Below are 26,176 nucleotides of genomic sequence, written 5' to 3' on the forward strand. Positions count from 1 at the left end.
GAAGGGAGAGTGTTGACATGTCGTGGGGTTGTTAACCAATGTCATAAAACAATGTGTACTGACTGTTTAATGAGAAATTACTTGTTCTGTAAAGCTTCACGTGAAGTACAATTAAAAAAAAAAAGATTGGATTTATAAAGATATTGACAATGAAAGGCAACAATAATGAAAACTAAAATAAATAAATAAATAAACTATTACATAGGAAAGAGAGGCCTGGCAATCTACTTTCAAACTGGCCAGTGAAAACCCGATGGATCACAGTAGTCTGATCCACAAGAGGACCAGGCAGCATTGTGTTATGTTGTGCACGGGGTCACCATGACTTGGGGCCGACTCAACAGCAGCTGACAACAACATTATATATAGTTACAGGAAGCCCTGGGTGGTAAAAAGTGTCAACACGCTCAGCTGCTAACCAAAAGGTTGGAGGTTCGAGTCTACCCAGAGGGGCCTCAGAAGAAGGGTCTGGTGATCTACTCCTGAAACACCAGCCACTGAACACCCTATGGAGCACAGTTCTACTCTGACACACATGGGATCACCATGAGTTGGAACTGACAAGAGCAACTGGTATACATAATTATACTGGTTTTTACCAGCAGGGTGGTGTATCATCTTCTGTTTTGGAACAGCAGCGAACACACAGAGAAAACTTACTCCCTTTCCCCTCTACTTTCTTTTTGCCATGATGTTCAGCTCTTGCCACCTGTCTCCTCTCATCTCTCATGTTGTCATTCCAGCAATTTCCCCCAAACTCACATTGAACTCATTAGTATTCTATTTCCCCAATGCTGCCTGGTTTGCTAAGGTTCTGTGTTGTTTGCCAGTAAAACCAGCACTATGGAGACTCTCACCCAGTAATCCCAGGGCAAGCTGTCTTTGTCCTTGAGGCCATGGGAGCCATCACACTGGAATGGTCAAGCACCACCGGTCTTTCTTCTGGAGCTCACCCCATGAGCCTCGAATGGCAAACTGGGATAGCCCAGGCACTCAGACCCAGGGGACCAATGGGTGTAAATTAGAAGCTGGAATTATTTTGGAGCCTTGCAAGTGCCCGTGTGAAACTAATCTGAAAACAGGATACAAGGGAGCTCAATAGGCTTCCATTGCCAAAGTGGAGCCAAGGTCACGTGGACACCCAGGAACAACAGCATCTGAGTGCTCAGAGCAGAGGCCCACACGCATCGTAGCCTGCCACCCAGAAGTTCTTACTAAAGTGAAAATGCATGCTGTATGCTGAGATAAAAAGTTAATTCTTCTCATTTTAACCTTAATGGTGTTATATATTTTAAAAAGCCTATCGCTAGATTTATTGAAGTATAAAATATTTTCTTTCGATTTGCTTCACTTTTTAAGTAACCTTGTTTTAATCAGTTAATTCAGTCATTCTCTGTCATTTTATCGTATAAACAGTTGTGTCAATTTCTTTTCCCTCTCCAAGGACACTACAATTGATTTGTTGTCATTATTTTTCCTTTTTAACATGGGAATGATCTTTATGATAAAATGTTAGGTGACAAAAGTCCAATAAACATAGCATGAACTATAATAAACACAAGCGCGCGCACACACACACGCGCTGCAAAAAGATGGGGAGGAAATAACCCGGAAGGTCTTGGTTGTTCTGTTTTGCAGGTAACTTGTTAATGCAAGACTGCAGTTTTAAGAAAGTTTTAAAGCCTTTGCTTTAGACCATCAACGTTCAACCCACCAGCTCTCTCTTGCCGGATTTCTTGTTTTTGATAATACCTACAATATTCTTTGCCCTAGACAGAAATTCTCCAGGCAGCCTGGTCCTCTTGGTTCAAAGAAGCACAAGCATCTACCCCTTATCTCTCAGTCGGTGGTCTGGGGCCTAATTTCCTGTTAGTGCTTTCTCGTCCGACCTCATAGAAGATCCTAGGCTAAAGGTGTCTTCTCGAAAGCTACACACTTTGGAGATCTGAACTCTCTTCAAGGAGTAGAACAAAACCAAAAAACACTGTTTCAATATGTCTCCAAAATAAAGCATTTATCCAAAATAAAATACTTCAAATAGTTCACATTTCAAAATAGACTTGATGCCAGATTGGTGGTGTCCACTGACTCAATATTCAAGTAATGTTATTTAACCTCCAGTGGGGGACCCCCCATAGAATTTTAACACGTTCCTGCCAGAGGCATCATAAAGGGCACTTGTTTCGTCCCCATCACTGGGCATATGGAGAAACTGAGGCAAGGACGCAACCACGGCAGCAGTAATGAGGCAGAACTAACACCAGGTCCAGCCTCTGACACGCACACACACGCACACACACGCACACACACGCACACACACGCACACACACGCACGTACAGGCACAGCCACCACATACACAGTGTGTGCAGCCATGGGGGAGAGCAGGCCTATCTCAGGGAGATGCTTTCCAAAAAACGAATAGCTATTTGCTTTAGACTGTAGGGATCAGGGGTGACATCGGGGAAGGAACGTGAAGAGTAGCCTCTTTTTTTTTTTTTTACGTTATATATATGTTTTTAAATATGAAGTATATTTGGTATTTTTAAAGTCTCTATCTTGCAGTGTTTCTCAATACGTACTTTATATACATACGATAGAAATACGCTTGACTTTTACCAATGAGTTCTACTTTCAGTATCTTAGAATATTCCTTTAGCAAAATGATCTCGTCTTTTTAGATTCCTGTTATGAACGCAAACACTGCCATTCAACAAAGCACTATCAACTATTTCTGAGCATCTCCTATGCACCATATATTTCAGATCCAATGCTTTAAGTATCTGGGAATGTAAAAGACAAATGACGGCAGAAATTAAACAGAGCACGCCTCTTTTGTGTTAAATTTAGACAACAAACAAGGTGAATTACTTTCTGACTCATGAGAAAGTCATATGCCAATGAAAAAGAAAATAATTACATTTTATTTCGTATCTACCAATGGAAGTTCAACAGCCACTGATATTACAATTTCAATTTAACCACCATTGAGTTTTACCAGAGTCTATTTTGCTTTTCTTAAAAGAAAATGGTAAGGTTCCAAAAAAACCAAACCCATTGCCATCGAGTCGATTCCGACTCATAGTAACCTGTAAGGACAGAGTGGAACTGCCCAATAGGGTTTCCAAGGCTGTAAATCCCTATGGAAGCAGACTGCCAGGACTTTCAACATTCTCTCGCAGAGTAGCTGGTGGGTTCAAACCTTCGACCTTTTGGTTAGCAGCTGAGTGCTTTAACCACTGTGCCACTGTAAACCCATTGCTGTCGAGTCGATTCTGACTCATAGCGGCCCTATAAGACAGAGTAGAATTGCCCTGTAGGGATTCAAAGGAGTGGCTGGTGGATTTGAACTGCGACCTTTCGGTCAGTGGGCGAGCTCTTAACCACTATGCCACCAGGGCTCCAGGGCTCCTTAGGGAACTGTAAAATTTGAACCGACACAGTTTCTTTTTCCCCATCCCCCTAAATTCATGTACTCTATCGGTCGTGCTGTCAAATAAAATCCCACACTGCTTCTCCTCAAAGTGGACACGCAGCAGCCAAGCACTATTGTACGAGGCGGAGGACATACACACACCAAAAAGAAACGCATTTTAGTGCAGGGTTACGATTTTAGTTTTGAGCTTCAAAAAGGTAAGTAAAACAGTATTTTTAAAAGGAGAAAAGTACCTTAACAGTGTCCTTTTTAACAAGGGTGAGCTTAGAAGATAGGACCCTTGAATTCAAAAGCTCTTGTTCACTTTACTGCTAGCCACTGAAATTCTAAAAAAAAAAAAAAGTAATGAAGGGCTTAAAGGGTGGGTGCAAGACACCACTGGGATGAGAGTTACGCGTCATGAGCCCACGGATCATATCTGCGTCACACCCAGGAGGGAGGCTGGTTGTCACGCTCCCAGGTGCTGGGGTAAGTCCCGTGGTGCCATGGAGAGGTCACCCTGAGCTGGCAGGTCATCGAGTGACAACCACCTCAGGGGTTTAAGGAGAGATGGCACAGCCAGCAAGGCCTGCCCAAAGCTCGTCTTGGGAGGTCGATGCTCCCATGACGCCTCCGGCAGAGAGAGAGACAGGAGACTTGAATGCATCGTACGCAGTGAAGGAAAGACACAGAGGCGCCAAGTCCAGGCTGCAGTCCTGTCTGCGAATGGCAAGGTTTCCAATCTGCAGGACAGGTGCCCCTCAAGGAGGGACTCACTTCCAGGCTTCAGAGACCGGCTTCTCCAAACACTCGCGAGGGCCAGAAAGCATTGGTCTCGCCCCTTGAGAAAGGCTGCGGTTTCTCTAATAACCATGGAGGAGGTTCCCCATGGTTCTTTTTTTTCTTCTTTCATTTGTAACGGCTTGAATAAACAAATAAAACAGTTACGTGGAAAAGCTTAAACAGCACATTCTAAGATACTTGCCACTGAGCAGAGGCTTGTTGAGGGTATACAGCGGGGGCAGATCCTCTATGTTCGAGATGCGCTGGTACATGGCCCTGGAGAGGTGGTCCCCGTGGTACAGACTGCCCAAGATGATGCTCGAGAAGTAAATTGGCTCCACGAAAATGCTCAGCAAGGACCCCTGGATGCCCACCACATTCCACCTGGGGAGAAGGAAGCACACTCTTTAAGGAAAGAGGCGTGTCCACCTCAGATTTACCAGCAGAACTCCCAACTCTTGTAGTTACATTGTTGCACTGTTCATTTTGTAGAAACTTCAACCAATTAAAAAAAGAAAGTCACATGGCCTCCACCAGACTGAGTCCAGTACAACTAGATGGTGCCCGGCTACCACCACTGACTGCTCTGACCAGGATCACAACAGAGGGTCCGGGACAGAGCTGGAGAAAAATGTAGAACAAAATTCTCACTCACAAAAAAAGATCAGACTTACTGGCCTGACAGAGACTGGAGAAATCCCGAGAGCATGGCCCCCGGACACCTTTTTAGCTCAGTAATGAGGTCACTCCCGAGGTTCAACCTTCAGCCAAAGATTAGACAGGCCCATAAAACAAAACGAGACTAATAGGGCACAACAGTCCAGGGACAAGGACTAGAAGGCAAGAGGGGACAGGAAAGCTGGTAACAGGGAACCTAAGGTCGAGAAGGGAGAGTGTTGACATGTTGTGGGGTTGATAACCAAGGTCATAAAACAATGCGTACTAACCATTTAATGAGAAACTATTTGTTCTGTAAACCTTCATCTAAAGTACAATAAAAAAAGAAATGTATTTCTTAAATAACCAGAAAGAAAAAAAAAAAGAAAGTCATTAAGAATAATATGTTGATTTGGCAGTTAAAATTTTAAAGGAAAAAATCTACCTGAAAGTCCTTTCTAACTGTGGAATGATTTTTTTTGTGATTATCTTCCCACAAATACACATTTATTGAAGATTAAAAAACCAGTTGCCGTTGACTCCAACTCAAGTGACCCATGTGTGGCAGAGTATATCCGTGCTCCACAGGGTTTTTAAGCGCTGATTTTTCAGAAGTAGATGACCAAGCTTTATCCCGATGCACCTGCGGGTAGATTCAAACCTCCAACCTTTTGGTTAGCAGCCAAGCATTTCTACCGTTTGAACCACCCAGGGACTCCTACCAAAGATTAGGTCTGAAGAAATGTATCGATGAGACAGTGCACTCATCAAGGGGCAAGGTAGACAAATCCCGTCCTCACTATCAACTGCACTAAGAAGCAAGGGGTAGGGTGGACTAGCCCACCTTCACTGCTAACTGTGTGGTAACCATCAGCCTGAATGCAATTCCCACCTGGAAATGGATCGAGTCCTCACCTCCCCACATCTCTTCCCTCATTGCCAGCTGCTCGAGCGGCACACTCTCCAACCACCAGCTGCCACCCACCCAAAGCTGGACTGGAGCTCACAAGTTAGACTCAGTCCTTCTGAGGCCAGCTCCTGCTGGCTCTCGTTTGTCCCCTGGGGTTCGTTAATTCTCTAGAACATTCACAGAATCCATGAAGAGTATCTATACTTATAGTTACTCATTTATTATAACCAGAAAGAACAGAAATGAAAGGACGCACAGGGCATGGTCTGGGAAAGGTCCCGACACAAGACTTCCATGTCCCCAAGGACGCATCACTCCTTCTCTCAACAATTCAGGAAGTCTCTGAACTTCTGTCTTCAAAGCCTTTTACTGACTTCACTGCAGAGTCATGATTGACTGAATCACTGAACACGCATGATGGAAACCACACCCCCCTCCCTTCCAGGAGTTGGCTGATCAGGAGTGATCTTTGTGGGCCCTACTCCTTTGCACACATTCTCAGGGGCTGCCCTAAGGTTTTACGTAATAGACACCTCAATTTCTGGGGAGCCCCAAGGGCTATCTTTCAGGATTGGAAGCCCTGGTGGTGTAATGGTTAAAGCGCTCCGCTGCTAACAGAAAGGTTGGAAGTTCAAACTCACTATGGTTCCACTGGAGAAAAGACCTGGAGATCTGCTCCTGTAAAGATTTCAGCATAGAAGACTGTAGGGGGCAGATCTACTCTGTCATAGAGGGTGGCTGAGTCGAAATCGACTCAATGGCACACAACAACAAATGACTAATGAAGAAGTCCCTGGGTGGTGCAAACGGTTAATGCAATTAGCTGCTAATCAAATGGTTGGCAGTCTGAGTCCATTCAGAGGTGCCTCAGATGAAAGGCCTGGTGATATCCTTCCGAAAAATCAGCCTTTGAGAACCTTATGGAAACACAGTTCTACTTGACACATATGGGATCACCATGAGTCAGAATCTACTCTACAGTAACTGTTTTTTAAATGACTAATGATCTTGAGCATCTTTTCAAATGCTTATTTAACATTTGTATGTCTTTTTTGGTGAAGTGTCTGTTCAAACATTTTGCCCAATTTTTATTTGTTTTTTTTTTCCCTTGTTGAGCTTTCAGCGTCTATATATATTGCGGATAATAGTCCTTTATTAGATACATGATTTGTAAAATAGTTTCTCCAGTCTGTGGCTTGTCTTCTCACTCTTTTAAAAGTGTCTTTTGGAGCGAAGTCTTCGTTTTTATGAAGTCTTATTGTTTTTCTTTTACGGAGAGTGCTTTTGGTGTTGGTGTTAGAGAAATCTTTGGTTAACCCAATGTCCCAGTGATTTTCTCCTGTAACTTTTATGCATTTAGGTCTAGGACCCATTCAATTAATTTTTGTATATGGTGCAAGGTATGACGTTTCCTTCTTTTTTTGCACAGGGATATCTAACTGTCCTTGCACGTTGGTTGAAAAGATAATTCTTTCTCCACTGAATTGCCTTTGCACTTTGGTTAAAACTCAGTTGTGCATATTTGTGTGGGCCTACCTGGACTCTCCACTTGGCAAATTTGATCTACTTGTCTATGCCAAAACCACACTTAGCTGATCGCTGTAGATTTATAATGTCTTGAAATCAGGTCATATCAGTCTTTCAACTTTGTTCTTTTTGAAAGTTGTTTTGGCTATTCTAGGTACTTTGCACTTCCATATGAATTTTATATCAGCTTGTTAATTTCTCCAAAAATGTCTGCTGGGATTTGATTGGACCTGTGTTGAATCCACAGATCCATTTGAGGAAAATTGGCATCTTAACAATTGAGTTTCGTGATGAATAAGCATGATTTATCTCTCCATTTATTTATGTCTTCCCTGGTGGCGCAGTGGTTAAGCGTTTGGCTGCTAACCAAAAAGTCAGCACTTTGAATCCACCCGCTGCTCCTTGGAAAGTCTATGGAGCAGCTCTGCTGTGACCTATAGGGTCGCTGAGTCGGAACAGACTCGATGGCAATGGGTTTGGTTTTGGTTTAATTTCTCTCAGCAACATTTTGTAGTTTTCAGTGTGTTGCTTTGTACATTTTAATTTAAATTGCTGCAAGTACACGAATACAGTTAATTTTTGTTATTGGATCATATATCCTGCAAGGCTGCTAAACTCATTCATTAGTTCTAATAGCTTTTTGTACAATCCATCTTACTTTCTACATATGCAATTATACCTGCAAATAAGGACAATCTTACTTTTTCCTTTCCGATCTAGGTGCCTTTGATTTCTCTGAACCTTACCGCACTGGTTAGAACCTCCAGCACAATGTTGCACAGAAGAGGTGCAAGCAGACATCCTGTGTTGTCCTGATCTTAGGAGGAAAGCATTCAGTCTCCTCACCATTAAGTAGGATGATAGATGTGGGTTTCTGGCAGATGCCTTTTATTAGATTGAGGTTTTCTTCTATTCCTACTTTGCTGAGTTTTCATTAGGAATATGTTGACTTTTGTCAAATACTTTTTCTCTGTCTTTTTTAGTTGGTGAATATGAAGAATTACATCGATTCACTTTTGAATGTTTAACCAACCTTGTATTCCTGGGATAATCTCTACTTGGTTATTGTCTTAGTCATCTAGTGCTGCTCTAACAGAAATACCACAAGTGGATGGCTTTACCAAAGAGAAGTTTATTCTCTCACAGTCTAGTAGGCTACAAGTCCAAATTCAGGGCATCAGCTCCAGGGGAAGGCTTTCTCTCCCTGCCGGCTCTGAAGGAAGGTCCTTGTGATGCATCAGTCTTCCCTTGGTCTGGGAGCATCTCAGCGCAGGAACCTCAGGTCCAAGGGACACGCTCTGCTCCAGGCACTGCTTTCTTGCTGATGTGAGGCTCCCATGTGTCTCTGTCCGCTTCTCTCTTTTATATCTCAAAAGAGATTGGCTTACAGAAGGCAGAAGGGGACAAGGAAGCTGGTGATAGGGAACCCAAGGTTGAGTAAGGATATTGTTGATGTGTTGTGAGATTGTTAACCATTATCATAGGGCAACATGTGTAGTAACTGTTAAATGAGAAACTACTTTGTTCTGTAAGCCTTCATCTTAAGTGAGAATAGCAGCACAATTGGAAGAGCGTAGTCAATGTCACTGAACTGTGCATGCAGAAATTTTTAAAATGGTGTATCTCTGGCTATGTGTATTTTCACCAAAAAAAAAAAAGGTTGAGAAGTTAGAGGGTTGACATGTTGTGGGGTTGTTAACCAATGTCATAAAACAATATGTGTACTACTGTTTCATGAGAAACTATTTGTTCTGTAAGCTTTCACCTGAATTACAATAAAAAAAAAAAAAAGAGAGATTGGCTTAAGACACCATCCAATCTTATATACCTCATCAGTATAACTGCCACTAATCCATCTTATTAGATCATAGTGATTGAATGTACAACACATAAGGAAATCACATCAGATGACAAAATGGTACGTAATCATACAATACTGGGAATCATGACCCAGCGAAGTTGACAGATATTTTGGGGGGACACAACTCAATCCATGACCGTCATGATGTTAGATTTGGTTTGCTAAATTTTTGTTAGCACTTTTGGATCTATGTCCATGATAGATACTGGTAAGTAGTTTTATTCTCTTTTCATGCCTTTGTCTGGCTTTGGCATCTGGGAAATGCTGGCTCACAGAATGAGTTGGTAAGTATTTTTTTGTCTTCAATTTTCTGGAAAATTTTGTATAAAACAGGTACTGCTTCTTCCTTAAATGTTTGGAAGAATTCACCAGTGAAGTCATCTGAGCCTGGGGTTTTCTTTTTGGGGAGGTTTTAAATTACAAATTCAATTTCTTTAGCAGATATAGGGGCTTTTCAGGTAATTTATTTCTACTATCTATCACAAACTGCTTTGGGAGTTTGTGTCTTACAGGAAGTTTGTTCACTTAATCTAAGCTGTAAAATTTATGCCAATAATTTCCCTATAGCACCCTTAAACTATCTGTATTATCTGTAGTGATTTCTCTTCTCTCATTCTCGATATTGGTGATGCTTCTTTTCTCTCTCCACTTTCCAGATGGGCTCTTTCTTCATGTCTGATGCTTCCTGCTCCTCAGTCTCCTCCCCACACGGCATCTCACCCCCAGGACCTCTCCATGAGACCCAGGCAGGAAGCGGGAGCTGCCTGGGGGAGGGAAAGCAGACATCACCTCTTGAAGGAAGAGTGGAAAGGTCACATCGTTGGATAGGGTTTCTTTCAATTCTTCTCATCTCAATCCATAATTTCAATACAATTCCAAATCAAATCCCAACATGACATTTAGGAAAATGTGACAAGTTCATTCTAAAATACATATAGAAGAATAAAGATTCATGAAAAGGCAGAAAACATTTAAAAAGCTGGGGAATTTGTGCAATTACGGCTGACTACAGACCAGCAGAGAAGAGAGAGCCCAGAAACAGAATCTACAGAGTGCCCCTGGGGATGCCTTACCGAGCGATCTTGTCACTGCAGGACATGGTGAGCAGTCTCTCCCCCTGTAGCACTCCGTCCCACGTCTGGATGCTAGCGTTCGACCGCACCGGGATGGTCCCCTCACCGGACTCTATTTTGGTTCGTAGCTGGCCCCTTGCTTTCCGATTTGGGTGTCTGTCTGCTGGTTCTAAGTGATAAAAACAGGGTTAAAAAAACCACAGGTAGTAAACCACCCATTTAATTTATTGAAAAGCCTACCTGAATATACCATATAATTTAAAGTAGTTTATGCATATATACATACATATATATGCATATGGTTAAATTATACACACACACGTATCTGTATAATATAACCCATTGCCATCAAGTCAATTTTGACTCATAGCGACCCTTTAGGACTGAGTACAACTGCCCAATAAGGTTTCTAAGGCTGTAATCTTTATGGAAGCAGACTGCTACATCTTCCTCCCATGGAGCAACTGATGGGTTCAAATTGCTATCCTTTCAGTTAGCAGCCAGGCACTTAACTGCTGTGCCACCAGGGCTCCTTATATGTATAACATAGGTACTAAAATCAGACAAGAAGGAGAAAATACAAAACAAATTCTCAAAAGTGGTCTCCTCAGGGAAAAGAAGGGGGGGTTCCGATTTAGCTGAAATCGTTTATTTCTATCATTGAAAATGAGCTGAAGCAAAGAGGACAAAATGCTGACATTTGCTAATTCTGGGTGATGGATACTTGGGTGTTTTATTATTTTTTCCTATAAATTTTTGAAAGATCTATAAGGATACAAAAATAAGTCTACAGGAAGCATGCTAAAACATCCATAGTGGTTCTCTCTAGTCTATACGAATATGGGTGATTTTAATTTTCCTTCTTATGTTTTAAAAATATTTAGCAATTTTCCACAGTGGATATGTGTTGTTTTTATAATCAACAAATAAAAAAAACAATGTAATTAACTGTTCTATTTGGAATAAATCTTAAGCTTAGGAGAAAAGATGTGGATACAAGTTACTATAAAAAAAAATGCTAATGTCTGAAAAAGAGGAAACAAAATCTGATCACAGCATCTGTCTCACTTTTCATGAGTGTCTACCCTGCTCTGAAACATCAGACAAATACTTCTATTACATTTATTAAACTATAATTCATCAGAAATATGGAGGATCACCTAACGTCTCTCACTTAAGAGATCAACATTATCCAAATTTGAATACCGATAAAATTTTGACCTAATACCCTGGCTCCATTCTAATTATTTGGTTCATTAGAACTAATAGTTTTCATTCACTGAACTTTTCTAATTAACTTACTAATTGAAAAGAAAAACCAAAGCTTTTATACAGACTCCTATCACATCCACACCCATGGCTGATATCAATGGGGGTTTATTCCTTTATCTGTTACTATAGAATCATGAATTTTCTGGAGAAACACTGTTGATCGGTGAAAAGCCTCGTCTCATACCTTCCAGTATTGGTTCATGCGGTGAGAAAATTCTGGCATCTCCACAGGGCGAGGTGCTGATATACAAGTGAAACTGGACGTTCTCCTTCAGTTTAAACCCTCCTCGCTCTGACTTCTGGAAGATGGATCTTCTTTGATCATCTTTGTTACTGAAACACAACAAGCACCAAGGATAATCCTGAAAGCTGTCTACGGCCAAAATTTAGTCTCCCGTCATTTAAAAGGATTTCCAGAGGTCAGAGGACCCTAGGTTTTAGCAATCTCAACAAAGGAAAGGAAAGTTCACCCTGAATATTTATCTGTTGATGGTACCACAGTCCTTGTCCATTCAATAACAGATAGGTCATCTAAGTGCCGGCAACCTCTTTCCCATTCTCATTTATGACTTTGAAACAGAAAGACGAAAATTAAGCAATGATAAAGACAGATAAAGACAGGCAGTTTAGACAGGTGATTGATGTTTGTAGGCACGGTGGCTAGAATGAAAATGATCATCTTTACAAGGCAGTTTAGGAAGTTCTGGTTCATCTATACCGCGTACAACAGAAGCACACAGTCTTACACACAGACTTGAAATTGATGACCACGTCATGTCTTCTCACCAACTCATGTTATGTTTTCCACCAACTCTGGTTAGCAGCTTACACATCATGGGAAACTGGCACCCCAGGCACTTTGTTACTGATAAAGTTACCGTTTTCAGAATCTTTCAGTGATTCCGGTAACAGGGAAAGGTTTTGCGATGTTTTTTGCTAGGAGGAGAATATTTTTGAAAGCAGCCTCCTTCACTCACGTGCTCACTAAACTTACTTTAAGTAAAGCTCAAGCTGCGTGTATAGAAATCTCAGCAGGGACCTCCGTGAGATTATTTCTGCATGACAGTCATTCAACGCAAGGCCGCGGTCACTCATGTACTCGCCATTAATACATTTTGTCCCCGTAGAAACACTTATCACCCTGGCGTCTTTAACATCTGTGCCTGGAAAAGACAAGACAAATTACTCCCTGTAACCCACAGTAGTGTCTGCCTGACTGTGCTCTTAGAGTCTGAACTACATCTCAGTGACCTGACTTTTCAAGACGAAGCCTGACCTTGAGGGTACACTTCACAGTTCAAGCTGCCGGCATCTCATCTTCACATACACTCTGACCCCCCACTTTCTCTCTGGCAAACTGATGCACGGTGAGTGGGTGACTCTCACTGCAGGCTTGTTCTGTGCATTTCTGGATGTTAACCCTCCTCACTATTTAGTGTATAGCTTCTGGAGTTCTTTCCCTTGGAATGCAATAAAATCTTTTCTTGAGCATTCACCACTACACTAACTGGTCTGGTAGTTCATCTTGAAATGAAATATCAATGCGCCACAGAGGTTAGGGAGAATGGCTAAAATTCACCTAGATGGGCAAGAAGGAAAACAGAATCCAGAACATTCTGATTGGTGATATCTGTCACCATTTAATTGTATTGAAAGCAAAGTCATAAGCATTGGTGATCTTCCGGAGTGAGAGTTTTGATGTTTAATTTGTGACATATGCAAATTACAGACATGATGTATGTACCCTGAATATTAAAGACATTAAACTCACACGTACTAACAGCTAAATTAATGGTTGCTTGCCATGGGCTCAGCACTCTGCTAAGCATGTTAGTGAATTATTTTCATTGCATTCCCCCAGTATCCTCTGAGGCACAGGCTATCATTATCTACTCTACAGATGAGGACACTGAGGTACACAGAGGTGAATACCTGCTCAGGGCCATTCACCTAGTAACAGTCCAGATTTGAATCAGGCCATCTGACATTAGAACGCCTGCTCCACACATGCACATATGAGCACGTTATACATGTATTACTGTGTTATACATGTATTAGCGCATTATACACGTATTAGCCCATTCTGGTTTTGAGCACATGGTCCCAAGGGAGACACACACCAAGATATAAAATGCTCCCCGTGCAATAATCTGCCTCTTCTAAGGTGGTTAGGAAATCTGGAGGAGAGAATGCTACCTGCCCACTCATGTGTGGGAGAAGGCACGGCCCGCCCTGAGGGAACTCCTTTATTTAGTAGCTGAAGTGCTCAGCTGTGAAATGTAGGAGTAAAGCACTAGAAGGAGAACAGGAAGGAAAATATTGATATCGGACATTAAAACAAAAACCGAAACTCAAGTCAAGGTTCATCACACTTCATCCTACCCCCGACACATCTTACCTACACCAAAGTAAATATGTCACGGCAAGAAAGTGCTTGTGACTAAAACAGTACGCGTTTGTCCCCGGGCATCAAGTGGTGGGCCAGTGTTGTTGTTGTTGGGTGCCGCTGCGTCGATGTCGACTTAGAGCGACCCCATGGAATAGAGTAGAACTCATCTGTAGAGTAGATAAAGATAGCCTGTGTCTCAGAGGATGCTGGGGGAATGCAATGAAAAGAATTCACTAACACACTTAGCACAGTGCTGAGCCCGTGACAAAGCCCAAACCCATAGGGTTTTCATGGCTATAATCTTTAAGGAAGTAGATCACCAGGTCTTTCTCCTGTGGAGTCGCTGGGTGGGTTAGAACTGCCAACCTTTCGCCAAGCGTTTAACCACTGCGACACCAGGGTTCCTAGTGGCCAGTACTGAGGACTACAGAATCATTTCCTCTCCATGGTCTGAGGGAGGCAATTACCTCGGTGGGAAAGGATCACATGGTCCCGTTCAGGGCTTTCTCCCGGCTTGCAGGTGCGGACGGACAGACCGTCCTCAGCTCCCTCCCTCTCTGGCCTCAAGAGTCTGCAGGAGGCTCTTCACTCACTGGCCAGGTGGGCTGGGCCAGAGGGGCTGAGCAGACACCCTGGAGTAGGAGGGCCTGACATGATGGCCCCAGAACCAGGCCTGGAGCAGCTGATGCCCTTTCTGAGCCCAGCTTCAGGGACCCCAGGATGTACCCAGGCCAAGGCCAAGGCTGTGGCTTCTTTCCCTGGGAGCTATCCACAGAGAGATGCTACTAACGGTTCTCCCTCCTGGGATGTGGGACAAGGAGTCTGGGGAGGATCCCTTCTCTACTGGGAACTTCCTTTTTGTTTTACTGTACTTTAGATGAAGGTTTACAGAACAAACTAGCGTCTCATTAAACAGTATACGTATTGTTTTATGACATTGGTTAACAACCCCATGACATGTCAATACTCTCCCTTCTCAACCCTGGGTTCCCTATTAGCAGCTTTCCTGTCCCCTCCTGCCTTCTAGTCCTTGCTCCTGGGCTGGTGTGCCCCTTTTAGTCTTGTTTTGTCCTATGGGTCTGTCTAATCTTTGGCTAAAACGTGAATCTCAGGAGTGACTTCATTACGGAGCTAAAAGGGTGTCCAGGGGCCATACTCTTGGGGTTTCTCCAGTCTCTGTCAGGCCAGTAAGTCTGGTCTTTTTCTGAGTTAGAATTTTGTTCTACATTTTTTCCAGCTCTGTCCAGGACCCTCTGTTGTGATCCCTATCAGAGCAGTCAGTGGTGGTAGCTGGGCACCATCTAGTTGTACTGGACTCAGTCTGGTGGAGACCATAGTAGTTGTGGTCCATTAGTCCTTTGGACTAATCTTTCCCTTGTGTCTTTAGTTTTCTTCATTCTCCCTTGCTCCTGAAGGGGTGAGACCAGTGGAGTATCTTAGATGGCTGCTCACAGTCTTTTAAGACCCCAGACACTACTCACCAAGGCAGAATGTAGAACATTGTCTTTATAAACTGTGTTATACCAATTGAGCTAGATGTTCCCCAAGACCATGGTCCCCACAGCCCTCAGCCCAGCAATTCAGTCTCTCAGGGAGTTTGGATTTGTCCATCGAGCGAGCTTCTATGACTTTACCCTGAACAAGTTGTGTTGGCTTCCCCAGTATTGTGTACTGTCTTACCCTTCACCACAGTTACCACTTACCTATTGTCTATTTAGTGTTTTTCCACCCCCACCCCTCCCTCCCTTGTAACCATCAAAGATTGTTTCTTTTTGTGTGTAAACCTTTTCACGAGTTTTTATAGTAGTGGCGTCACACAATATTTGTCCTTTTGTGACTGACTTATTTCACTCAGAGTAATGCCCTCCAGATTCATCCATGTGAGATGCTTCGCAGATTCATCATTGGTCTTTATCATTGCATAGTACTCCATTGTGTGTATGTACTATAGTTTGTTTATCCATTCATCTCTACTGGGAACTTCTAGACAAATTTAATAAGGTTTCTTCTGCCACCCTAAATGATGCTTGTGCCCATGATTTCTACTCTGCTAAAGCTTTCTCCCTCTGCCATAAAAATCACAGAAACTTATGTGGCAGCATTGACATTAACTGGTAAATCAGGTATGAAGCAAGAATAAGAGTCTCCTTGCAGCTTTCCATCCCGTGTGTCAGTAGATTGAGACCATTCACATAATTATAACTGGGAACCAAATAATGACTGACACAATAGCATGCTCTCTCTAAGCGAAGCAAACTTGGGTTAAAAGGTGCACAAAAAATCAAACCAAACTCCATGCCTTTGAGTCAACTGCGACTCATACTGACCCTACAGGACAGAGTAGAACTGCCCTATAGGGTTTCCAAGGCTGTAAATTTTATGAAAGCAGACTGCTCCATCTTTCTCCCCATGGTGCGGCTGGGGGGTTCTAACCGTCAACCTTTTGGTTAGCAGCTGAGTGTTTAACCACTGCGCAACCACTGCGCAACCACTGCTCCTTAAAAAGAAGCACATTTAGGATAAAAGTATGTAAGCACAGTTCGTACATTTGCATACAGCAGACTCCGAAGAAGAAAAGAAAACAATGATCTCCAGCAGTAACAGTGATATTTATAGATTAGCGGTATTTATAGCATTTCACGTGTTAAAAATTTTAGAAAGGGAATTAGAGGGTTAAATACAACACCAATCGTTTTACCTGTTGTCATGACAATTCCGGCAAGAACTTTTCTACGTGCGTGGGGGGATGAGAAATTGTCGGTCAGATCGCCAAATTTGTCCAGAACCAGGCGGGAAACAGCATCTGCTAACACCTGGGGATCACAGAGGCGGGTTAGGGGAGAACCGTGCACGCTGGAGCAAAGCTGGCTTTCTCTCTGAATGTCACAAGGTGACACCCACAGGTCATTTCTGTTCTGGAACCACACGTGTGTCAATGTGGCAAACGTGTGTGTGTGTGTGTGAGAGCGTGTGGGGGGTGTGTGTGTGCAGGTGAGTGTGCATGTAATCGTGTGGGATGTCTGTGAGTGTACATGTGTCTGCGGAGTGTGTGTGAACCTGTGTGTGTGTGTGGTGTGAGTGGCGGATGTTTGTGTGAATGGTGGTGAGTGTGTAAACATGTGTGAGTGTGCACGGGCTTCCTTAAGGATCCTACAAGCTCTGCCTGTGAATTCTTCCATGCCGTCTCCATGGACAATCCAGCACCAAGGCCACGGCTGCAAGAGCCAGGCCTTGTGGCATGTTGGCACACCTCTTGACCTTCACAACGGCTCTGTGAATGAGGCTCAGACATCACCTCTCCGCATTCAGAGGAGGAAACTGAGGCACGGGGGCAGCGTGATTCGCTCAAGGTTGGCTGCACTGGGTGGCGTGCCTCCACCCGCCCGTGGCCCACCCATCCTCGGCGACTCTCCCACTGGAGCCCCCGCGCTGTCCCTGGGCCACGTTCCTTCTGGAGGATGTGGGGAAGCTCCTTTTGGCCCTTTGTCACGTCCACACTTGGTATAGCTCGGCTCATGGAACTGGACAAGGCCAGGCAGACTCTCGAGGGTGTGATAAGCAAAATCACAGCCCAGAGAAAAGGGCTGTTTGAAGGTGGGACAGGATTAAAGAATCGCTAAGCTTTCGCAGCGCCTCGCTCTCAAAGGACCTTGTTAGCTTAGGTGCGCTCCGTTATTTCAACGTCTAATCGAACGTGCCCTGGCTCAGTCTACTCAGGAACTAGGGCTGGTTAGAACTTACAAGTGAGTCTGCTCATCCCGCAGAGCGCGTACTATTCTAATGTACCAAAAGCCAGAGCAGTAGAGGGAAAGGGTTGAATTCTTGTGTTTGGAACATGTCGACTGGGACACTATCGGGTCAGTGAGCCACGTGGACAAATATTTGGACGTGGTTGTGTTTTTATGGCTGACGGTCCATTTTGGGTGTTACAAATCTTGGATATAACGAGCCCAAGTGTCTTTGGGAACAAAGCCTAAAGAGAGGGTGGGTGTAATGAGCCAAATGCAAACTCTTCAGCCCACAATCTCACACTGTCTGCACGATCGGATGGATGCCAGGTTAACCTGATGTCCCACGCTTGGCTCTTGATGAAACATTTCCAACATGAATCAAAAAGAATTTTTCATCCTGAGTCACGGTTTATGTGGAGCAGATAAAACCAGCAGGATGAACTCCTCCCATCACTGTGCCAGCAAATGCCAACAAGCCTCAGGGAGTGTTCGAGGCCGGGCAGGCATAGAGGTGTCAGGCGAGGGTCCCCGACCCTGCTTCTGCATTGTGGGCAGGAGCGTCGGTGACAGACACAGGTGTGGTGAAGGGATAAAATGGGAAACAAAAGCTGGGAACTTGTGAACAATGGAATAGTGAGGGCAGCAGAGAGAAAGGACAAGTCATCTGAATTTACACAGAAGAGAAAATAAGGAAGGAGGTTAAGGGTAAGCCGGAGGAGATAACAGCTTTCTTTTCGTGGAAGGTTAGGCGCATCTCCAAATGTGCAGAGCAAGACTGGGTGTGGAGACCAGCGTGGAGGTGAGCTAAGGTCGGCCCTCAGGCTGGTATTCACGCGTTAGAGGCAGGCATTCGAGGCTGGTGGATAGTTCATAAATTTCCTTACAGATACCAGTCTCACCTGGAGGACACCTCACTCGGCTAATGAAGTGATTCCTCACTCAATCTGGGGGGTGAACACAGTCACAAAAGCACCGTGCTTAGCAAGTGAGCTCCTGCCCCACGCAGCCAGCCGTCAGCAGCTTCTGCAGCTGTAACGAGCAGAAGTGTGGAGGCCCTTCCCCTTGTGGCTGGGAGGATGCACGGTCACGCTGTTTCAACAGACCTGCTGTGGACAGAGCACTCGTGAGTCCCTGCGTGGCTGTGCCGTCTGATTCTAGAAACACCCTAATGCCACTCTGAGCGCCAAGGACGCCAAACTCTTAAGACTGGGGCTAGTTTACCGAAGTCCTTCAAGGCTGGCTCGAAGACAACAGTACGAATTTTTTATCCACTCTAGAATGTTCATTTGGAAATTTCCAGTCAAAAGACCACGGAGCCCCGCAACAGTCATGAGGACTGATTCTGTGAAGGCCCCCACCCAGGTCCCCCAAGGGAAATGGGATCATGTTTGTGAGCTGCTCTGGGGAGCCCAGAAGACACACCGGCATTGGGAGGCCACTGTCGGCAGGGATGGGGGAGGAGCCCCAGAAAAGGCAGTGGGGTTAGAAGAGCCCCAAATCCCCAGCCCCAGCCAGACGCCGAGGAGGGGGCGCCAGGCAGGCCTGGCCAACCCTGACCCCACTGGCTCCCCAAGGTGCCAGACCAGTGGGATACATTAGGCCGGGGCCTTGATGATTGCCCACACTGTCACTGAAGTCACAGAGCCAGCCTAGGGGACAAGGGCGTGAGTCCCACTTGCCACGTGTGGTCTCCCATCTGCCTCCCCGAGACTCCACCAACCTACATTGCGAACCAGCCGCTGACAGCTCAGAGCGTGTGATGTTACTCTAATAACCCTGTACACCACTCTGGGGACCTCCAGGGAAGACAGGTCACGTCAGGGGCTATTCTGAACTCAGGCTGAAATATTTTAGCAAACAGTAAACTTGAAAATAAAAAAAAAAACACAAAAAACACTTGGGATCTATAGCACTGCTTTGTAAACTAATAATTCTTATGAATAATGTCAAAAAGAAATTAATATGAGAAGTGATTGGTTCATAAGAGAATCGGTAAAATATTAATACTTGGAATGAGTTTTTTTTTTTAATACTAAAGTTGTATTTGGTTGCCTTAGGCAAAATAAATTTTCTCCTTTTACAACTGAGAACTGCTGGCCCTCTCAGAAGCCAACCGCATGGAGATTATTCTAACTGTACCTAAAGCTAAACTATAATACGTTTTGCTTCTTCCAGGAGAAATACAGGCCCTCCTCTCTAACAATTCTGAGTGCTTCATTTATTCTGATCAAACACAGTACATATTTCATCTTCAAAATTGAATATTTTGTCAAAAAGGAATAGAGAAGGCAGTTGGATTTCCTCCCTAAAAGAACAGTTTTTAAGTAGACTGTAAGAAGTCTGGGTTTCCAAAAAAAGAAGCAATAAATAATCAAAGAGCTCTAGGACAGAGAGATGACAACTCAGTGCTGCCTATTTCTCCTTCCTCTTCCTCTGTCACGCAGGCTGGTCTGAGCCAACCCTGAAGCCGTCTCCTTCTGCATCATCCAAGACCAGACTCGAGCGGCTGCCCATGCCCCACCTGGGCAGGGACCCACGTGGACCCCACACAGGAAACTCAGGGCCCAGAGGACCCCCAGGCCCCGGCAGGTGCTGGGCATCTCGGGGACGGGTCTCTCTACATGTCCACCCCGTGGCCTGCTGGCTGTGCCCGTGGCCCTATGCCTGCGACCCCTATGCCCATGACCTGTGTGCTCCCACTTGGCGAGGACAGGTGCCTGGGCCACAGGAATGCAGGAGCTAGGGGCCAGACGCTTGGCCCACACCAAGGTTCTCAGCTGGGCCCGGCAGCGTCCCGTGTGCTGTGCACAAGGCTCCCAGATGAGACTCTGAAGGAAAACACCCCAGGACTGGGGGCCAAGTTCCCCATCTCAGGTTCACCCTCCCCTCTCCTGATGATGCCTTATCACAGGGAGAGGATCAGTGCAGGGGGTGGGCCACGTGGGACAGGAACCATACAGGCGAGTGTCCACGATGGGTGTGTATGGACACCGGTCGACAGAGGCTCCCAGCATCCCCGCCCCCATCGGGTCCAGGAGGTCGGCATCCCCACACACCGTAACAGACCGGGCCTGCGCTCACCGCTCCACCACTTACCAGCACTGCTCCCGCAGAGGACCCAGCAGCATGAAGACGGCATCAATGGCAACGAGCCAACGCCAGCCTAGATGCTCTCCCAAGGACTCACACCCACCCTGCACGCTGGCAGCACACGGTCCTCACCTGCGGCAAATGCAACTGAAGCCCCTCGCTGGGGATGGGCTGGCGAGACGGTGTCTGGTCCAAGTGCAAATTAAAAATGGCCGCCAGGGCTGACTGGGCGGCCCGGGCCTTGGCCAGCTTCTTATTCCTCCCTGACCCTTCGAAAAACTGGCCGTCCACCACCACCGACATGACAAAGTTCTTGGCGTGGCTCTCCCCGCTCTCGGAGAGGAAGTCATACTTCAGTCCAGGGCGCAGCTCGTTCAGGATCATCACCGGGTTCTTCCCGCTCGGGGGTGGGAACGGTGGGAGCAAGGGCAGGGGTGGCTGGATGAGGCTGGCGGGGATCGGGGAGGCCGACAGGCTGAGGTCCCCGCTGGAGCTGAAGGCGTCGTCCCCGTTGGAGCCCATGTAGAAGGGCGGGTCCAGCCTATCGGGGGTCTCGAAGCCATTGAAGAGCGTGTCCGGGAAGTCGGCCTGGTCAGACGTGAAGTCCGTGTTGACCGAGAGGGTCCTCCCCATGGCCAAGTGGGCTTCAGAGGCGTTTGGGAACTGCACGAAAGATCGCAGGGCCTTCTCAGCAGCGTGAAGTTTTGCCTTCTTTTTGGTGGGGCCGGAGCCCTCAAACACCTGCCCGTTGACCTCCACCGACATGATGAACCGGGGCGCGTGCACCGGGCCCGTCTGGGACAGCAGGGTGTACTGCAGGCCTGGCTTGACCTCGTTCAGCTGCATCAGGGCGTTCTTGGGCAGGACGGGCCCCGGCGTCCTCCTCCGCTTCTTCAGGCGGAATTTGGAGTAGCCATTGCTGCCGTCCTCCAGGGGCCGCTTCCTGCCGGCGCTGCCGCCACCCCCGTTGGAGAGCTGGGTGCCCTCCCCAGGCCCCAGGGCACTGCTGTCTTTGGGGGCCACGTTGTCCAGATTGTGGTTTTCCTTAACATCAGTGCTGCTGGAACCTGCGGTGCCCAGAAAGAGTAACTTACAATGCCTTCGTTGCGGGATCTTGTAAATGCAAAATTTATAGATTCCTTTATCTATCTTTGTAACTGGTTAAGTGATGTGTGCTTATAAATTTTATTCTTAGCTGCACAAACGAAGAACTAAAAATTTAGCCAAAGAACTATTGGCCTCGACTGAAACTAGTCATTGGACATTTTGCTGAAGAATGGCTAACGGAGTTTCTATTGAGTTATCGCCAACTGCTTTTACACTGAAGCATCTAGAGATGATTTCTTGAAGCTTATCAAAATGTGGGATGATAAATTTATTGAGAACTACCTTACATTAATAAGTCTAATGAAATGACAATTTAATATCAGCAGAGACAAATGTTTTACCTTCACACCTGTCCTCTTTTTCAATTCCATTTACCCTTATACCATCTGTGGGCTTTAAGTTGCAGCATATCCCAGGAGAGTAAATATTATTTAAAAACATGTCCTCGCAAATTGATTCGTTTCTCAGGTTTAAAATATTTAATCAACATATGCAAGCCGAACAGATGTAAGTTCATGAATTAATCTTAGAAAACTGCTCATGCAGTTACATGGTCTGGTTTTTAAAAACTATTTTTGGAGAATACAGATTTATTTCCAGTATTCATTTTAAAAATTATCATTATATACGAGAATTGATTTCCTTCTGAATTTTTAATACATTCATAATAGGAAAAAAATTTAACAAGATATAAAATTGAAGTTACAGGTAGGCTACAGCTTCCTAACTAAAGCTGGTAATTTTTTTTTAAAACAAAATTTGATGGATTTTCAGAATAGGTTGGCTACCCTACCTTTTAAAGGAAGTTTATATTTGAAATTAATGAAGATAATTTTAGAACTCTAAACATCCATGACAAAATAAACATGATTTTGATTGCAAAAGGGGGATAAAAAAGTGCTCACTCCTCCTCGTTTAAGTTTAACAAGCTTTTTACAAAAGAGAAAGAACTCGGTTTTTTTTCTCCTCACGTTTGTCTTTACGGCCGGCGGAGGCATGAAGCACAGGGATAACGATCACCTAGCGTGGAGGTCTTTAAAGAGCTTCTGCCGCCAGCTCGCGAAAATCCGCAACGTATCTCTCAAGTAGGCAAACTGTTGTTTACAGTTGTAAGTCGACTTACAAATGCCCCAAGATGGTGGCTCTAGAGGGCATTTCTGGTACAAAATATAAATATCTGTGAAAACGTCCATCAGTTTAGCTCATGAGAAGGCTTACTGGGACTGAACGTCGAGTGGCCGGCTGCCAAGATCTCTAGTTTGCGGGGCTGTGGTCCCTCACTGGGACAATCACTAACTGTCCTGCTTACACACCACCCATAGGGACGCTGAGGCTGCCCCGAGGGAGACTTAGGCCCTATACACTCTGTCTACTCTCATCACTTCTCCAGAACACGCCTGGCGCACACACACCACTTGTCCCAGTTGACAAAGCTGATGGAATGGTCACTAAATTTTCATTTATAACATCCTCCAGCAAAAGCTCGATAGGTTACTCCTTTCGGTGCTCAAGGGGAACAAGAGGTGAAAAAAAGTAGAGCCAAGAAGGGATTCAGAGGTTAATAAACTGAGCAAGAACATTACACACTAGGTTACTGCTTACACTTTAATTTTGTGCTCAAACAGAATTCTCAATATAGAAAATCAAATCATAATAAATGTACTCTGACATGCATTGAATCAAATACGTAAATATGTAAAACTACTGAAATAAAGACAATCAGTGTTGGAATGACAAATAATCTTCAGGTTGTAAGAAAAATACACTTTTTCTAACATAATTCACATAAATTCTAAACTCTTATTCACTTCAGAAGCAACGAAAATACTGCTCGTCTTCTGCATTATTAAAAATGCTGCTATGTAAAGGAAAATTAAAATAAAATTGGAGAAATACGCCCCGCTATCACTACTCCCCTTAGATAGATGCTTTCTCTTTATATATTGTGCTACTATACTTCCTGAATGCAGACAGTGATCGTGATAAAATTTTTTATTGCTTTCAGAATGATAGAAAATACAGGCTTGGCATTTCAAAGTTTCAGCATAAGAACCAGCGGCTTAACTCTGCAGAAAAATCATCCAGAAGGATTGCTTATTTCGGTAAGTTATCACAGGCTCAGCTTTGGGAAAGGACCAAATAACCTGGCTATAGAATCTACACAACACCAAGGTGTCCACGTGGCCAGGCACTTGCTGCCATGAATGGCAGTGCAGGGTTCAGACCATGAGGGTGCTCTGAGGGACCCCTGCCAGCACCTCCGCACGGACCCCGCACCGTACAGCTCAGGGAGTAATCTCTAAAGCGAGGCGTGTGAGCATAACCTTGCTCTCAGAAATGGAGGCAAATCTGGAGCAGTAAGAACACGAGGCTGGGTTTTAAAGAGCTCTGAATCGTAGGATCTGATGAGGAAACCAGGCTGGAAAAAAACAGGCAGCCGAAGGCAGCGTACAGGTGAGCAGAAGGGAGGCGGCACGCTGCTCACGTGGCTCCTGGATGGTAGTCGGGAACATCTGCCCCCAGTGACTGACTCCAACTGTGCAAAGAGGACGTTCCGTGCACAGGTCACATCACAAAGGACCAAGACCCACTATATATCATCCACACAAAGCACCTGCAGCAGTAAAACCATGCAGAAACTCTTTACTGGGCGACCATTTGGATTACTTGGAGACGAGAGCAGTTCCAAGGTCTCCAGTGGTCAGCTGTGTGCGTGCTGTTGATGTTGTTAGGTGCCATCGAGTTGCTTTCCACTCACAGTGATCCCATGGGACAGAGTAGAACTGCCCCATAGGGTTTTCTTGGCCGTCATCTTTATGGGAGCAGGTCCCCAGGTCCTTCTTCCATGGATCTGCTGGGTGGGTTCGAGCTGCCAACCTTTCAGTTAGTAGCCGACCACTCAACTGTTGCGCCCCAGGGCTCCTTGCTGGGTGTGCAGACACAGGGCAATGCACTGACCTAAATTCTAGCAGACAATAACCACTCTCAGTACCTGTTACTCATCACTCAGGGTGGCATGCTCTTCCTGAGACAATCAGAAAGAATGTAAATATACACAGATATTAGAAAGATAATGTCTTCACTGGGACTTCCCTCCTAAACTCTTACAGATTCCGTGGGAGCATTTAAACTTTTATTTAAAAGCACTGCTGTCTGGGATTAAAGAGAAAATAGAAAAGAGAAGTACGCTCCCGGCACTCTTCATAGGGAACAAGGTAGGGTGAGGAAAAAGTTGGGGTGCTCCTGAGGCTCTCCACCCTCCGCCAGCCCCAAAGAATAAAGTATGGAGAGGCGTAATGGTCTAAGTAAGTTCTGGGCCATACCACCCTGAAATCTTGTTAATGTCTTTGGAAACTGAAGATCTAGCAGATTAGTGTGAGTCCTTTCCTCAAAATGCAGGAGAACCAACTGTATTGGAAAGAAAATATTTATGCACTGTTAAACCCAATGACCAAGGATTTAACTCAATTTCAAAGGTTATCTTAGATTTGAGGAGGTTGAAGAATCAGGCCATCATCAAGAGACCCATGCAATGACATGACTCGGCATGAAACCATCAATGAGACAGGCTTCTCAGCGTGCAGGCTGTACTTATAGATGTGTCAATGATGCCCATGACAATAGGGGAGAACAGAAAATCCACGCATATACCTGTAGGCAGAGTGGCCACAGTGAAGACCGATACTGATTGTAGACAGGGCATCAAACGTTAAAACCAACCACTGTTAACAGTCCATATCATTAGAAAAATCACCTTTCCCAAACTGGTCTCATTAGATAAATTTACAGAAACACTAAGATTTTAAGAGAAAATTAGCTACTTTTGATACTAGGTGATAGGCCTAGATCTTACTCATATTTTCTTCATCTTCTACATCCATGGCAAAAAGCTTTTGAGGATTTCTTGACTGGCGGAGATTGTTTCTGTCTGAAAGACAGCAAGAAAATAAGATTTAGTGTGACCGTTATGAGTAATTTGAAGTGAGTCTACTCTCTGGGAACTATTACAATATCACTACAAATTAAAGGAAAACCTCCTAAAACATTCGGGAAGGACGTCCTCATCTTCCTCTCTCTCTCTCGGTATTTTCCGGGCCTGCCTGGCCACACTGCACCCCGACTCTGGGTGCTGAGGGACCTTTCACTTCTGGGAGCCGGGCCTACCTCAAATTCAGCAGTCCCGTTTGTTTCTCTGGGTTTGGAATGAACATATTCTAACTTGGTGAAAGTGCCTTCTTCAGAGAGCTTGGTGGTTCCGTTGGGCCAAGTGTGTAACTGTAACTAGTCAGACAGTATACGTGGGGTAACCAGTCAGACGGTCTACGTGGGGAAACCAGTCAGTCTATGTGGGGTAACCAGTCAG

General features: G+C 44.9%; 1 protein-coding gene across 1 annotated transcript in view; it reads right to left on the minus strand.

Moving 5' to 3' along the window:
- The window catches only part of ADARB1 (adenosine deaminase RNA specific B1), a 75,235-nt gene that overhangs the window by 18,330 nt on the left and 30,729 nt on the right, over positions 1–26,176 (minus strand). The window contains exons 2-8 of the mRNA XM_004384793.2: positions 25,667–25,741; positions 20,839–21,773; positions 16,584–16,698; positions 12,491–12,659; positions 11,681–11,829; positions 10,225–10,393; positions 4,399–4,580 (exon numbers count right to left, since the gene is read on the minus strand). Of these exons, the coding sequence (XP_004384850.2) occupies positions 4,399–4,580; positions 10,225–10,393; positions 11,681–11,829; positions 12,491–12,659; positions 16,584–16,698; positions 20,839–21,773; positions 25,667–25,741 (1,794 nt within the window). The remainder of the gene's footprint in view (positions 1–4,398; positions 4,581–10,224; positions 10,394–11,680; positions 11,830–12,490; positions 12,660–16,583; positions 16,699–20,838; positions 21,774–25,666; positions 25,742–26,176) is intronic.

Source organism: Trichechus manatus, unplaced genomic scaffold (genome assembly GCF_000243295.1).
Source record: "Trichechus manatus latirostris isolate Lorelei unplaced genomic scaffold, TriManLat1.0 scaffold00128, whole genome shotgun sequence".
NCBI lineage: Eukaryota > Metazoa > Chordata > Mammalia > Sirenia > Trichechidae > Trichechus > Trichechus manatus.